The sequence below is a fragment of the Pyrgilauda ruficollis genome, unplaced genomic scaffold (genome assembly GCF_017590135.1).
Source record: "Pyrgilauda ruficollis isolate IOZ18807 unplaced genomic scaffold, ASM1759013v1 scaffold24, whole genome shotgun sequence".
NCBI lineage: Eukaryota > Metazoa > Chordata > Aves > Passeriformes > Passeridae > Pyrgilauda > Pyrgilauda ruficollis.
This window is the reverse complement of record NW_024523648.1, coordinates 14,034,896-14,051,197: the sequence shown is the minus strand read 5'-3', so window position 1 is coordinate 14,051,197 and position 16,302 is coordinate 14,034,896. Positions and strand designations below refer to the sequence as shown.

The 16,302-nt window shown below is 42.3% G+C and overlaps 1 protein-coding gene across 3 annotated transcripts in view; it reads right to left on the bottom strand.

The window, feature by feature from the left end:
* TXLNB (taxilin beta) overlaps positions 1–13,492 on the bottom strand; it is a 35,176-nt gene extending 21,684 nt beyond the window's left edge. Inside the window, exons 1-5 of one of the 3 annotated variants that reach the window (XM_041469967.1) lie at positions 13,376–13,492; positions 12,576–12,665; positions 7,290–7,701; positions 5,278–5,369; positions 1,368–1,538 (exon numbers count right to left, since the gene is read on the bottom strand). In XM_041469967.1, coding sequence (XP_041325901.1) covers positions 1,368–1,538; positions 5,278–5,369; positions 7,290–7,692 — 666 coding nt within the window. In that variant the 5' untranslated portion in view covers positions 7,693–7,701; positions 12,576–12,665; positions 13,376–13,492. Of the gene's footprint in view, positions 1–1,367; positions 1,539–5,277; positions 5,457–7,289; positions 7,702–12,575; positions 12,738–13,375 lie in introns of those variants that run through there. The other 2 variants (XM_041469966.1, XM_041469968.1) reach the window with 2 other exon arrangements.
* Positions 13,493–16,302: the final 2,810 nt, after the last annotated feature.

Here is a 16,302-nt window from a genome sequence, read left to right as displayed (position 1 = left end):
TTAATAAACATAAAGTAGCTGGGAAACTGTATGAGGAATTCAACAAAATTTGTTCCAAATATGTTTTCCAAATAGGATTAGTTACCCCAGTCTTCACTGATTTGTTCCATTGATATGATTTGCTTAGGAATATCAGTTAAGGCTATGCAAAGCACTGTACACTGTATCCTTAATTCACTTTAAAACTGGCTTGTATTTCTTTTGAAAGATTATACCCATAGGTGGCCTGGTAAATCACTGTGGATCAATATTGAGGAATAGCTCAGGTCTAATACAAATGACAGGCACAAATTTAATTTTCACTACCAGTTCTGCATGACTATAACTGAGCACAGAGAGATTTGCTTCTAGCTTCCCTATGTGTTAAACTGCTTTTATCCTTCTACTAGGGCATACACTAGTTTGAGTGTATGTGTGACTATTCCCTCTCCCAGCTGTATTCTTACCAGCACACAATGAAAGTCAGAGCAAGACCCTGAAGGTCCACTCCTGAGCCGGTGGAAATGAATGAAAATGCATTACCAGTAATAGAGGTTATATCAGGTGGAATTCTTGCTGCTGACAATTCCTATGTGTAATTCTATACATAACTATATCCCCATAAAGAAAGGGCTTGAATAGATCAGAGCAGAGGCCTTTTGTATACTAATACCAACACCATCACTAATGTGCACTCAAAAAAAAAAGTTGATCACAACAGAAATATTCTTCTTGAACATACTTTTTTTCCAAGGAGCATAATAATATTATAAATTTCACATTTAAATGGCATGATGCACCAAGCAATTGGCAGACATGGTGTATGGATCCCAGCATTTTGAAACTCCCGAAAATTTTCTCTTTTAACTCATTCTCATAATCCAAACAACTTCCACAAATAATGTTGGCATTCTTCCCATCTTGACGTTTGGTGTCTTTAGACAAATGTCCTGATTGACTGATCACTTGAAAAAGTGCAAGTGCTCGAATTGCATGAAAACACCCACCAGCTTCTTGTGAGTCCACTCTGGAGCAAAGCTGGTGTTCCTGTGGTTCTGTCCATGCACGTGCACTTGCATCTGCACTCTGAGGGACGTGGTCTGTTTTAGCCCTGCTGCTCTCCTCTGCACTGAGCTCCCTAATAGTGCAAGGAGGGCTCAGAGCTTAGTGTGGGCAAACCCAGTGTCCAAAAGTACTGGCATATTTTCAAATGAGAAATAAAGGGGTCTTGGTGTAAACGGACCTCAAGATCAGAGTGTACATATAATTATTATATATTGCATGTGCAGATGCAAAAATCCCTTTGATTTGGTACTAAAGGGAGATGGCAAGGTGTCAATATCATCTTTCCCCTCACTGCTGGGTACTGTGATGAGGCTCCCACTCACCTTGAGGTTCTTGTTGTGCCTCTGGAGCTCCCGGCACAGGCTCTCGAGCTTGCTGCGGGCAAGGATGGCTCGGCTGTGCTCACTCTGCAGCTGGTCCTTCTCCTTGGTGATCTGGGCCTGTCTCTTCTGTAGATACTTCAGCTTTTTCTGTTCAGCACGATGTTCTTCAAGCTGGGCAAAACAGGGATTAAAACAGGGAAACACTGATTAAAATGAAACAAAGAGGGACAGAAAAGAAAATAAAATGAGCTCTTTTGGTCTGGGGAAAGTCTTCACACCTTCTTGACCTCCTAGGAAATCTTTTCTGCTTAGCATCTCTAATGTGATAGGAGAGAAGAACCTGGAGATCCCCAAGCCTGCTTGCTGCAACAGTCCCAATTGTGCTGTACTGTGGGTGAGTGAACATAGTTTTTAACATTCTTGTCACACCATTTTAGCTCTTCCTTCTTCGGTTTGAATTTCTTTGAAGGACATCTGTGAGGTTTTTATTTTTGTTTCTACATTTGGAACTAGAGGAGTCAGTAGGGCTTTATGTGCTGAGATTTCTCCAGATCATTAGGTAGTACAGTAGTTGCTAATTCTATTTTATTTTTCCTGAAAAAGAAGCAGTTTCCTAAATAGCAGGGAACCTGCTGGACAAACAACAGAAGAGGAGCTGGAGACCAGGAATGCTGTTCATGTGGGGGCTTTGCTGCTGATGGAGAATTCTCTTGAGAAGAGTTTCCCAAAATGACACGTGCCAGGCTCCTCTGGCTCACAGGACCATGTGAGAGCATCTGTCAGTTGTGTTTCTGAAGGTCCTGTCATCAGTGGGGGTGAGTCATGGTGCATCAAACCTCTTTTGGGCTCTTTGTCTTCATATAATTCCTGCAGGAAACAGACAGTCCCTGATGCTCCCTTGGGAGCCTGCTGTTCTGTGGGTGCATGACTCCTGCCTTCTCTAGAAGGCTGGTAGGGAGTGGGGTGTGTTTAGAGGGGGAAGATTATATTGAATTGATAACAGTAACCCCTGCACAGTCTGGTTATTTCTTTTGATGCGTGTCCGTCACTGGATGTTTGGAAAAAAATTCCTATACTGTAAATTAACACCCTAACAATAAGGTCAAAGAAGTCTTTCACCTCTGAAGCTTTCAATGATTCCACCTTCTGTTCCAGCACACAATAACCCTCCTCGCTGTATAACAGATGTGCATACATTGCAAGGTATTTCTGAAGTCCAGATGTTTTCTGGTCAAAAATTGGTAGCACATGAGCTTAAATATGTGAACCTTAATAATAACAGTTGCTGTTAGGACTACATTATCTAATAATATGTTACCACTTGTACTAATTAACCCCAGTATGACTGGGAAAGTCTGTGAGCATTGGGAAATGATGTGCAGCTCAAACAAGACAGTCAACAGCATCATATTTTACACTTTCATCTGTTTTCTGCAGATGTTCAGTAATTTATGCTTATGGTTGAGAGGTCTTTGCATTATTAATCAAATCACAGCTAAGTGTGCCACAAAACAATGCTCTCGTCAGTTTGGAGTATATTTACAGTTTATGTCCAACTTTTAACATGTGTATTGTCTACTTTTGCTCCTGTAGATCACAATATGGGCTTTTGCATCTAATCAAGCTGCACTAGCCGAAATAATTTTTCTAGTATTGTAGGAAAAGAAATTTCTTTTCTGCAATTAAGGCTGAGATCTTTTTTCTTCATAAGTTTGTTTTTGTCCCCTTCCCCTTTGTGCTGAAAAACATAAAAAGTGTTCTTTTTGCTCCGCATTTTTCATGCACAGCCTGTGCTCAGTGGATAATGATTTATCCAAATTTCATGATTCACTCAATCTGTGCTTGAGATAGAGTGCTCAGAATAAAGTTGGTCTTAATCGTGGTATGAAAAGTCTTCCATGCATTTTTTTGCCTTTTTTTCCCCTCATTAATATTACTTGCACTAGAAACTTATATCTCAAAGTTCTCAGGAATATCTAAGACACGGTGTTACATTTGCAATGAAAAAGGCAATTCACTGGTAAATAGGAATGCTGAAAGGGTCCCAAATCATAAATTTTTAAGAATAATCATTTAAATAGAAGCTAAAATTAACTGCAAATAGAAGCAATTTTGATTTTTGAAAGCTGTCCTAGAGAAATAAACAGTCAATTTAAGAAAAAAGTTTTATCTTGATCCCACTGCAGACAATGTCAGAGCTCATATTTATTTTTTAGCATATTGTTCTTGCACCCAGCACTTGTGAGACTCGCAGCACCTCTGAAAATAATCCAGTTATAAACAATTCTGCAACAACTGTTTGTAAGCAAAAACTGTTGTAAACTACAGTCTGCTTTGCTAACCCAACACACTGCATTATTCACCGGACAGTGAATGAAATGTTCTCTGTTGGCAAGTAGTGTGGCAGAGCTTGTGCCCAAATGGCTGTGCCATCCCACTTCCCCATCCCTGCTGGTATGGCTTCTACCTTCACCAGCCCATGCTCCAGCCTGCAGTGTACCCACAGTCATACAGGCTGTGCCAGAGCACGGGCTGGCAGGGACATAACATTGCTGGGTGGCCTCTTCAGCTATGGCCAGCCCCAACGCTACTTGAAGCAGGGGAAGCCACTGCCAAGCACCCAGCTCCATCACATGGCTACACCTTCCCCTGAGCTGTGCTGCAACAAGTGTTTGTGTCACTACACGGCTCACCAGACCAGGGAGCTGATCTAGCTGGAAAACAACTCAGCAAAAGCAAGATGTGATCTGAAGTGTGTGATGGGGATGGACAAGAGGGAGCAGGGAGAGTGGTCACAGCTACAGCCAACTGCTGACAAGCCATTAATCACCACATGCCCCTCAGCCGCTTCGAGTGAGCAGGGTAAGGCTGTCTCCAACAAGGTTTTTGTTGTATTTAAGGAATGATTTATTTCAGTGACATTGCACAGTATGTCAGAAACAAGTGTTCAGTACTTTTATTTTAGCACTTTCTCCTGCATGGGTTACTGGCAATACAGCCCCTCTTTTAAACAGTGCTGCAATGCCATTTGAATGCAGTGGAGAGTACTTTGCAGACAAAGAAGACCCATTTCAGTTAATCCGTGAGCATGAAGTCCCTTTAAGTATGAGATAAACTATGAACAGCCTGAACCCAATTTATGAAATCAGAGGATTTTACATGAAAAATGGAAAGCTAAATTTCACTTCACACTATGATGAGACATGGACACATCTGTGCATAAAACCAATTAAAAATCAATGTTCTGCTTTGCGTATTTTTCAGCACTCCACAAAGCGTAAAATGCTGTAGCCTTGTCAATGGAAGATTTCCACAGCTTATGGTCATACAGTCCTTTGACTACAAAGAAAAATATCCCTTCATCTGAAAATAACCTATCTTAAGTGTGGAAGGAACAGTCAGGTAGGTGGCATTGTTACAGGAGTGACATTATGGTGGTAGGGGCTTTGATTCTTCATTTCAGTGTGCTGTGGCTTCTCTTACAATTAGTCTCAGTTGTCTATTATCTGCTTCCTAATACAGAAAGCTTTATACTAAATCCTGTATTATTTTCATTTTGATGAAATCATCAATGCATAATTTAAAGCACTACATACAACAGAAACATGCAAAACTCCTGGCAGGAGGTGAAGGCAAGAGCCTAGACACCAGCCTCCAGTGTGGGTCAGTTTGGTAGATTTGCCTTTAGGTACAAATATTCTGCCTCATCAACTTTCTGGCCCAAATCTTCTTTTCCTCACTTTTTTTCTCTTTTTTACCCATAATTATCTGACCATGACAACTGTATTGGGATTCACTTATCAGGACAGATGCTACTGGTATGTGAGGTTTGACCATGCTGCATGTAATGTATTTTTTATACCTTCTTGTGTAGGCAGTTTGTACAGAAAAGAGCCAACATTGTACTCACGAGCTCAGCATACTTCTTAAACAACAGGTCCAGCTTCTCTTCTGGAGTATTCAGCTTATTCAAACTTTGCATCAGTAGAGTGGCTTCTTTTCCTTAGAAAAAGAGGAAGCAGGGATTTGATGCTAGAGATAGTTTGTAGTTGATGTACTGGTATAAAATTGATGGTTTGATGCATGGGTCTGTAAAAACACAGGGTGAAATGAGGCATTTTGGAAAGAAAGGAATAATTTTTACTATAAATTTCTGAGTTTTTCTTTGCCTTACAAGAACAAACATGCTAGGACTTTCCTCCATTTCAGACCTCAGTAATGGGCTTTTTTCTAACAAAGGCATTGTCTGTGAAATGCTTTTGTCCTGTGTAATTTGATTTTCATTCAATGTCTTTGCAACTTGATTAGGTCAGACACATGGCAATTTGACTGAAACAGGACTGAAAGGGCCTGGACCCCAAAGGTTCAGGAAAAGCTCTCTTTGCAAGTAGAAGTGGATCAAATCTGGGGTATTCAGCTCCTTTGCTGATAGACCCACACAAGACATCAAGAATATTAAGTCAGATATAGAGACTATGTTGTGGAAGTAAACAATCAGAGAGTGGTAGGTGCTGCCAGCCAGGTCTGGGCTATGTGATGCTCGTGTAAATCAGTTCCCTGACTTGGTGTAGAAAGCTTGTATTCCAGAGAGAGTCTAATAACTCCCTGGGCATGCAAAGCTAAATCACTGCACAGCCATTTAGTTATTGCTTCTCCTCTGATACCTCTTGGTTTTCATTTCAGCTCCAGGTATGAGCTGCAGCTTGAACACTGCTTGCTCACCAAATACAAGGTATCCCTGACATCCCTGGAGATAAGGTTGCCTGTGGTCCCAGGGGCTTGGACCTGCTTTTCCAAATACTCCTCCTTCCTGAGACTGTTAGACAAAATCTGCTTTCTGCTTTGGGCTGGACATTTTCTATGCTTTTAATTCTAGTGCAGTACAGGAGTACTGTCTCTGGAGAAAATCCTTTGTTTCACACTAAATTCTCTCTACAGCATCAGCATAAATAAGTGGAAGTGAGCTAAAATCAAATCCTGGTGTGAACTGTCACAAGGGCAGATGGAGAACTGTGTGTTGGTAGGGTTTTCACTGAGCTTGCTGAGGTACCAGTAACAGCATCAAAGCCAAGGCAGTAGAAACTGAGGAATTTTCTTCTGGACATTCAAAGAATTTTTGAGGAAGAAAATCCATGCCAGGTCCTATGCTTAGTCCCTTGTCTGTAAGAATGTGCTGTAGTGATTCCTCTACAGGCTTAGTCTGCATTTGGGTTTAGGTTCTCAAAGATTGGCTGGAGTTAAATGCAGGAAGGGAAATAATTTACATCTATATTAGATTAGAATGTAACTACATTGCTCTCTAGTGGCTGCCCAGCAGAAAGTACATGTATACGAAAACTTGCTAAGACTTCTTTCTAGCTCAGCTGACAGCCCTGCCAGGGCTGAGATGTTAGAGAACAAATGTATAGGCTTATTTCATGTATATTATATGATGAGTCCAGGGGTTTACTAAATGAAAAATAACCTGGGCATGACAGTAAATATATTCTACAAGTCCCCATGCCACATAGTACCACCATTATTACTGTTGTGACCAGTGAGTAGTCATATCGGAGCAGACAGGAGAAGAAAATATTCACTAAGGTACAGATGAAAGGCTAGGTTTTCCTTCTTCTAAGTGACTTTGTACAGTGTGTCATTGCACTGACAGCTTTGGCTGACCAGTGTGGGTGGTCCAGTAGTGTATCAGTGTTGTGTGATACAACTCTTTTTTTTTTAAGAACTAATATCTGATATAGGCTACATGTTGGGTAGTGCCAAAACAATTAGCAGTTATAGAAAAGTTGCAATGGTCACTGTCATTTTCAGTGGTAGCTGGAGGTCCCTATCATCCATACCAGAAACTTAACATGGTAAAGAGCAAGGACCAGGGAGTTCTCACCTGTGTTTGCAGAAGGGCTGTGTGAGTATGTGAATACTTACCTAGTCCCTTCAGGATTTTCTTCTCCAGCTTCTGTTCCTTGTTGCCACTGGGTTCCTTTGCTTTGGAAGCATCCCCAGGAGCCAGCTTCTCTTTCTCACTCTCTTCATTTCCATCTTCATACTCTGCATCCTCCAAGCTGCCTGGCTCTCCCTTCTCAGGCCTGTCTGTTCCTGTAGCAGTGCTTTCCTTCTCCATCAGGCTGGTGGCAGACCCGTAGGTTTTAATAATGTCCTCCAGCTGCCGGCTCAGCTCCTCTGAGATGTCACACACGGCTGCTTCAGGCCAGCTATGCGGCTGCTCCATGGGGACTGGAGCAGGGGATGGCAGGCCAGGGGCAGGTTTGTCCCCACCCTGCCCCTGGATGTCCTGCCCAGGTGAGGTGGAAGACTGGTCATTCTCCATGCTTAGCACCTGACAGAAAAACAATGTCATGCTTAGCACCTGACAGAAAAACAAATAGAGGGTTAATTTAAAGGCATAGAACTAGCCATATAAAGAATTAGCCATCAAGTTGTTCCCAAAGCTTGGCCAGCATGTGAGTGATTTTTTGTGAAATTTGGGATGGCAGCTTATCCATTGGTTCTGGCTTGACAAATATGCCACACTTAGATAAATCACCAAGGTGATTTGCCTGCAAGGAGAAAGGCAAATTATACACTTTCCAAGAGAAAAGCCTACCCAAATCTAACACTTAAAAATGAAAACCACTTATTCCCAGCAATGACACATGAAATGACACCCCAGTCACTTATACCATTTTCCTCCTTGAATAAAATATTTGCCACATGTTTACTTTTCTTGATCTGTTTACTGGCAACACTGGCTTCCAATATAAGCAGCTTCACTTCAGAGGCGCATTAGTTTCATTTCCTCTTTCTCTCCTGTTGACACATCTTAAGTCAATAATCACAAAAAATATTTTAAATGAAACTGGTGTACTGAAAATTGCACTGTGCCCTTGGAAAGCCCAGCATGGTTCTTGATCTACAAGAGACGTGCTTTGGTACCGTCACAATAACAGCAAAGAATAAGATTAACAGCTATAAACCACCCTTCTCTTGTACTTGCTGCATGCTGCTGACAGCTTCTTTGACAAAGTACAAACTACAGAATAAATCACAATGAAATAAACCCAACCACACATAACAGTTTGATAGCCCATGGTGTTTTGTGGGGTGAATTTCAGCTAATTTTTTCCCAGTTTGCAAAGGGAAGATTTTGTTTTCTCAGGTTTTTGAGCAGCTATGTTCAGCCAGGCAAATACAGAGCCCCCAACATATCTGTGTTCCTGCTCTGGCTTACCCAGGATCTGGTAATGAGGTTGTCAGCAAGAGCATCCTGGGCAACAGGAAAACTCAGAGTAGAGAAGGCCCCTTCCCTCTTAGAGGGAGAGGCTGCTGGCACCTCTGTGTTACCCTCATGAAGCAATGCAGAAGTGTGGGGTGCACAGCTGGACTTTGATCTGCAAATAACCCCCACTACTGCTTGACTGCAGATTCTGTACTCTTTCCAGCCATGAGTCCTTTCTCTCTCTTTTCCAGACTGATGTTTTGTTCCTCTCTTTAATAACATAATTTATAATGGTGCTAGTGGGGAAGAGGGGAAGAAGCTTACTTGATTGGTTCTTTCCAGCATCCGAAGTGGTTGCTTTCTTATTTTTTAAAAGATTTTGAAAACATGGAGCTAATTGGGAAGCATTTTGTTCCCTGTTCAGACAGACTGCAACATATGTTTTCGATAGTACAGTTTCCAAAAATGTAAATAAAATGACCAAGGGCACTATATGATAAAAGAGATGTCATTTACTGTAATAAATAAGTCAGTGTTCTTAAATTCTCCCCAGTCAAAGTGATGTTTGGAAGTGCAGTGATGGCTATCACTAAAGCAACATTTTTGAATATTTGATTTTCTAGCTATATGACGAGGCTTGCAGATAAGATAGTCAAATGGGTTATCATCTCTCAAGCAAATAATTGAAAGCTTTGAGTGGGCTCAGGAAGCGCTTAAAAACTGTTGGCTATAAATCCATGCCCCTGCAGCTCACCCATAGATACAACTTGCCAGCAGAAATGGCTCAGGAATTCATCTGGACCTGGTCTCACAGACCTGTCACACAATCGCGTCCCATTCTTTCCTCACTCCTTGTGGCATAGCCATCACATCACTGCAAAATGATTGTAAAATTATAGCCAGCTGATTTGATGTCATATCGAGTTTAATTGACATTGAAAAATTAGACCCTGTATGTGCAATTTAAGTAAATAATTCCAGATAGCACAAATGTTAGCCTCCTGTTTGTGATCTTTTTAAATTGGAGTTAATTGACTTCCAACTGATTCAAGGTCAGTAAGAGTATTGTAAAGGCTAAGCTAGACACTCCACAAAATATGTGTTTATCTCTTACATGTTCAGCCTAGTGTTTACTGTTGCAATCGTTAATCTGAGCTAATTGGCAGTTGGCAATCAATCAGCTAGAAAACCCAGGACTTCCAGCTCTTGTTTAGGCAGAATAAAACTCTCAGAAAGTATATCCCAATTCAAAATAGCTATTTTTGTAATATGTTTATCGCAGAGGGAGAGCAGGACTGCAAAATGCTCCATTTCCAAATAGTAATTTATTTTCTGACTATCTCCCCCTCTTTGTAAGAAGGCTCAAGCTGATGTTCTCTCTGTACCCCAACTCTCTCCCTTGGCTGCCTCCCAACTTCATCACTTGTGTGATAGCATTCTCTGGCTAAAGGCTTCCTCTTATGTGAATCACAAAGCATGTCTCCAAATACTGTAGGCTTTAAATCCACAGTGGCAATTGATCTGTGCATGATGTGCCTCAGTAACAAGAGAAAAACATGGGCAAATGAAAAAGAAACTGGATTATTAGAATCAAGGACACAAGATGTCTACAAGCTGGCCTTGCAAGAAATCTTTGCTAACATACATTCCTGGTTAGAAAGGGATTAGTTATAATCAGTTGGAAACCATGGCAATTCACAGCTGCTGAGTTTCCATCCACCAGCCCAGAATGGTGAGCAGGAACCCCAGAAATACACAGAAATTAACTTCTAACCCAAAGGTGCCCACCCACTGGGTCATACTAGCTGTTGTATTTACACACACAAATAAATATCCTAATGTTTTATTTTGTTCTTCCTCAGACTAAACCAGAGGTCTGATAACTGCTTCCCAGCACAAACACAATGCCTGTGAAGACTTCTGTACCTTGTTTTGCACAACAGCTTCCACAGCACAGCCGTTTATGTTGAGGGAGTCACAGCATCTGAGAGTTGCCTGTTTACAGCCTTTGATGCTGGGAGTTTTTAGTGCAGTTGGCCCCAATTCTCCCTTGTACTCCATCCTGCTTAACCTTGATGTACACAAGGAATTCTCCCTTATCAGGCCATAAAAGACTTTTGGTGCCAATTTCAGCAAGACCCAAAGTGTTTACATTATACTCTATCTTAAACACAGTGATGCCTAAAAATTAGGTGACAGAGTCCAGAAGAGGAATTCCTTGTTTTTTCAGACTTGTCCAATTTTAGACTGGCCACCTCTTCAGTTTTGCAACTCCTACTAGCATTACTGTTGCCTCCAGGCACCTGAATTTCCAACACAGCCTTATCCTGTTTGATGGCAAGGGAGAGAGAGGACTGCCCAATCTGAGTCTGAGCATTGCATCTTGTTTACTCTTTTTCTCCTGCAGTCCCAAATCCTGGACCTGTTCCACGGCTGTGAGATCAGCACCTTTCTTGGCCCTGGTGTTTTGGATGGAAACTTGACACTTGTGGTTGCTGCCTACAAATAGTCACTGTGGTCCTCCTCTCCTTCAGTGGGGAACACCCCCAAGAGCCAGAGGGTGTTGCTGCCTCCCCACTGTGAGAAAGACTCTTCTCTATTCTCCTTCCTCTGCCAAGAACTTGGGAAAACTCAGGACAGAAATGCAGCTTTCAGCATAGCTGAGCACACAGCACAGCACAGCCACAGCTGCAGCCAGAGGCAACAGCAAAAGGTGTGTGCCTCGGGTCAGTCTGGTTACATGCTGAGTTTGTTTGTCTGCAATTATATCCCTCAATATTTCACATTTGCAGCACAATTTGCCTTCACTGTGCTTTGAAAACAGCCAGTATTTCCAAAGTAAAAGGTCAGTATGCCAATGACTGATTTAGCAGAGCTGCAATAGCCATCCCACTGCTGCTGGGAAAACTGTTCCTGTGCTGGGGTGTGCCAGCCCACTTCTCACACTGCTGGGAGCTGGCATTGTTGCCCAGGCACCCTCCTGGCATGACCAAAACACAAATTAAATATCTTCTTCTTAGCTTGCAGGGTGCCTTGAAGAGGGTTACAGAATTTTGTTTATCTTTTATAAACAGTGTGCTTCCCCTTCCTTCTGATGGGATTTGCTTCCTGATTTCCTTCTTGCAGCTTGAACTTCTAGAGGGTTTACAGACTGGTCTATATTTAGCTTTTGCATCGCCATGTATTCAGCAGAAGGACACATGGCACCTGCTCTGCAGCCAGGAGCTATTTTAAGCCCTTCTAAAATGGGTGATGGTATTTAGCACTTTATGCTCAAAGTGCACATACACACACATTTCTCTAAAACAAAGCTTTACATATATTTGCACCAGCCAACACATGCTGATAAAATCTGATTTTTTATCTTTATATAAGACCAGATTGGTCTGCAGTGACACATCAAAGCAGCAAACATTAAACTCTGGAATTGCCCCTGCTACTGTAGCTCCAACCACCCTCCAGAAAAATACAAGTACCTTCTTACAGTCTAGATAGACAGTGTCCTATGTGTTACTTTAGAAAGCAGAGATAAAACCAGCTATATCAGCTACTCACAGCATTTGAATAGCTTTATGATTTATGTGAAATTTTCTAGTACAAAACTGAACAAAAGTTTGGAGGTTTCATGGCAGTTTTCCATACAGGCTCAGAACTAGACTTGGAGGCTTTCTGAAACGTCCTGCCTCACATCTCATACGGCACCTGAACCTTGACCATTGTTGTAGCAGACCACACATGGCCCCCAGCCTCAATTCAACACAAGCACTACCAAAGTAATCTTAAATTTTTCTGATTACTCTTGATAAAAGAATTTCTTACTTTCACTAACAACCTTGGATTTCCCTGTTTTCCTCAGATGGCACATGGTGCCCAGACTTTCCTAGGGCTGTTCCTAGAAAATTCAGGTTGACGCTCCCAAAAGGAAGTACTTACATTCAAGCTCTTGTGCCATGTCACCAAGCAGTGACAGCAAGGAAGCTGTTCATCAGACTTACCGGAGCAAAGAGAAGATCTGAGCAGAGCAAAAAAGCCAGGCAGAAAGCTCAGACAAGGGCACGCCAGCAACAGGTTCTGCAATCCTGCCACTGAGGAAAGAGAGACAGGAAGACCAAGTGAGGCGGGAAGGACAGAGTGACACAGGAGGAGCAAATAGTGCAGGGACTGAGTGCGCACTGTGCAGGGACCGTCTCTGATAGGCGCAGGGGAAGCTGCCTGCTGGCTGGCAGCATGAGCCAGCTATGTTGGCTATTCCCTGCTCTGACAGAGATAGCATGAGAGATTAGAGACTTGGGCCCTCAGAAAGAGAACAGAAAGGAAGGATACTTACACAGCTGCTACCTTTCAAATTTAAGTCTTAATCCCTCAATGACTTGAGGCGTTATGCTGTGTGAAATTTGTCTGTATTGACAATGGATTGGTCGAACTTGGTTGAATTTTTCTATGTCTACCACAAAGACTGGGATGGATTTCCATAATGTGAACTCCCAGCTGTGACTGCCCTTTGCAGCCTGGGATTTGGGAAGGATTTGTTAAAAACAGATGGATTCTTAATCATAGACTCACTGGCTGGAAGAGACCACAGGACGTCTTTAGTTTAAGCTCTTGCTTGAAGGAAGCTCAGCTGTGATCTCAGACTAGGTCTCTCAGGGCTTTAAATTGGTCTTTAAAACCTCCATGGATGGAGATTGCATGACCTCCCTGGCAAGCCTGTTATCTGGCCTGACTGTCATGGCACTGAAAAAGTTTCTCTTTCTACCTAGCCTTAACTTCCCTTGTTCCAGCTTGTGCCAATTACCTCTTGTCTTCCCGCTTTACACTCCTATAAAGACTGTCTCTATCTTCTTGATAATCTTCTCCAAAGCTGTCCCTTTTCCAGGCTGAACATCCAATCTCTCCTGACAGGACAAGTGCTCCAGTGCCAGCCACCATGGTGATCCTCTGTTGAATTGATCAACTTTTCCATTAAGGCAGTGATGCTAAAAGAGGTGACTGATGTAGCTGCCCCTGATCCCAGCAGCTCGCAAACAAATATTGTAGCCAAGATAACTTGCCTGACCTACTTTCTGCATGTGACCATGCTGGCTCACGTTGGCCCAAAATTGTTGGTACAAGCAAGCAGAGTACTTCCCAGGGAGCTCAGCTGCATGCTGCTTATGCAGCAACCAGCATTTCACATCTCTGTGACCCACAAGCCACTCAAGCACCATCTTGAGATGCCATATCACCTAAGCACCATCTGCTACCCACTAGGGAGTGCCTAGAAGGAGATGTAGATCAGTTTAATGCACAGATATGCAAACAATGGAGAAATGATAGGCTGGTACTGGAAGTGGTAGCCAGGGCTATGAGAAAAGAAATGGGACTTTCACTGGTCTCCAGTGGAAAACAAAGAGGGTCAGAACAAAGGGTGGCAAAAACAAATGTATACTATAATGATTTGGACCAATCAGACCAATCCATAGCCACAGAAGAACCAGAAATGCTTTGTGCCTGATTTACAAGGGATGCCAGAGAAAGGAGTGCTGGGCAGCTCAGTATCAAGAACTTGCAGCTCAAAAATAGTCTGTATGTTAGCAGCATCTCAGACTTTTACTGGAGAGGACTAAAGGTCTTGCTATATTTGTGGAAACAGTGGGGCAAAAAGTTCATGCTTGAGGTGTTCTATCATTAGTCTTATTTCTCTGCTTGGAAAAGGCAGCTCTTATAATCTGGGGATGCATGGACACTGTGGCTTCAGGGAAAATCAGTTCTTCCAATTTTCTTCAGACACTGGTGGTGGCTTGGTAGTGTTCCTAAGGAAGTCATTGATTTAGGGGTAACAAAAAGGAGTGATCTTGCAAGGTCAGGGCTTCTGTAGAAAATCTTTTGGAGAGGGTTGGAAACTGGCTGGATATGTTTTGAGAGAAGATAAAACTGGCGATATTTGTGACAGGGCAGTGTAAGAGATCAGAATACCAGTGAAGATAAGAGTGTTTGTATGGCCTCTTTGTGCTCCTCCTGATTTGACTAAGGAATTCTCCTGTTCCAGTCCCTATTAATTTTTCTTTTGAAATAAAATCAGCTCTGAGATCAAAATGCACAAGTGAGCTACCAAGGAGCTAAGTAACAGCTGAGCTGCAGTAACTTACTCTAGCATATTCTTACTTCTTGGCAAACACAAGGCAAGACAGGTTCAGCTTTGCTGTCTCTCACTGGGGTTAAAGCTATCACGTGTCAGCTCATTTTTGCAACAGCCTCACAGCATGTATGGGAACACTTATCACAGCTCAAATGAAATTATGGGATTCACTGGGCACTGGGAACTTGGTCATGTCCCTGAGACATCAGAGTGCACTGATAATGGGAAATGAGTTGGGGTCATCATTATAAAAATCAGCTACAAGTAATACAAAGCCATATATTCTGTGTTGTTCCTAAATATGCAATATTCCTAAATAAAACAGTCTGTGGCAGAGTCAGGAAATAGAAAGGCACAGATAAAATCAGTATTACTAAGTTTGTGGGGAGTATTTGGGTTTTGCTTCAGAAGATTAAAAGGGATCTGCTGGATTTTGGGCTGTGAATTGAAATAACTGTCTTAGAAATGGTAAGGGAAACTCAGAGAAATTTAGAGGAGTGTGTTGAAACTGCCATGCAGGCAATTTACATGCTGAGGACAACCAGCTTGGACTCTGCATGATGGGATGGTTACATCTGGCGAGCTCAGGAGAGAGTGGACTGAATGTGCTTTCTGTGGAGCCTGCACAGTGTCTGAGGTCTCAGCTTTTGCAAAGTTTCAGGCATTTCATGTCCCTGTTTTGGGGAAGAGAAAGAAATCATTCCCTAATACATGAAAAAGAGGAGAAATGTACCTTACTCACATTAAAGCTAGGTGACTCATTGAGAATTTGCAGGAAAAAATTTAGTTTCTTTTACAGATGTGTTCAGCTATGAGCTGGTTTGCATATTGATAACCCCAGGCCCTCTTTGTTGCACAGTGGCATTTCCATGGAGGTCATAGGGAATATCACAAACAAACTATCTATTTCTGGATCAAACGTAATCACCATCAGCATAAATCTATTTAAGGATAGACTTCCCAGGGGAAGAAAAATAATTCTTGCATTTGTTATTTGCTCTAGATAATAGTGAATGTGTTAAGCCTTACCAAATGGAAGGACAAGTTCATCATTAAGTCAATACTATTGAAGCTTTTGGGTTTCCTTCCTATCTTCCTCTGACATACCTTCTCCCTTCTTTGCTAGGCCATTTTCCATGGCTGCAACATTCAGCTCTCACCTGCTCCCTCCTCTCCTCACTCCCTCCAGTGCTAATGCTGCTTTTGGGAGTTTTGTGTGTTCTTTCTGTGTCCCATGGGATAGTTTAGGTGAAAGACTGATGGTCCATGTTTAGAGTCTCTCCCTCAAATGCTCAAGGGCTTTAAAAAATGATGACACTAAAGGCAATACTGTATTGGATAAAACACTTGGAAAAGTTTTGAGGGTTTCTTTTTTACCACAAGCAATGGCAAGCCTTAGTTGTTCTACCACCTAAACAAACACTTAGTTTCTGCAGAAGACCTAATATCCCCTGGAAGCTGTACTGACTGATTTGTCCTGCAGGCCAGTCTTTTGGCAGAAGGCAAAGAGGCTGCAGAGGTACTCGTGCATTCTGAACTGGCAAGGAAAGGGCTGTCTGCACCCCTCTACAACTTGTAGCTGCTCTCCTCCATGACCCTGCTAG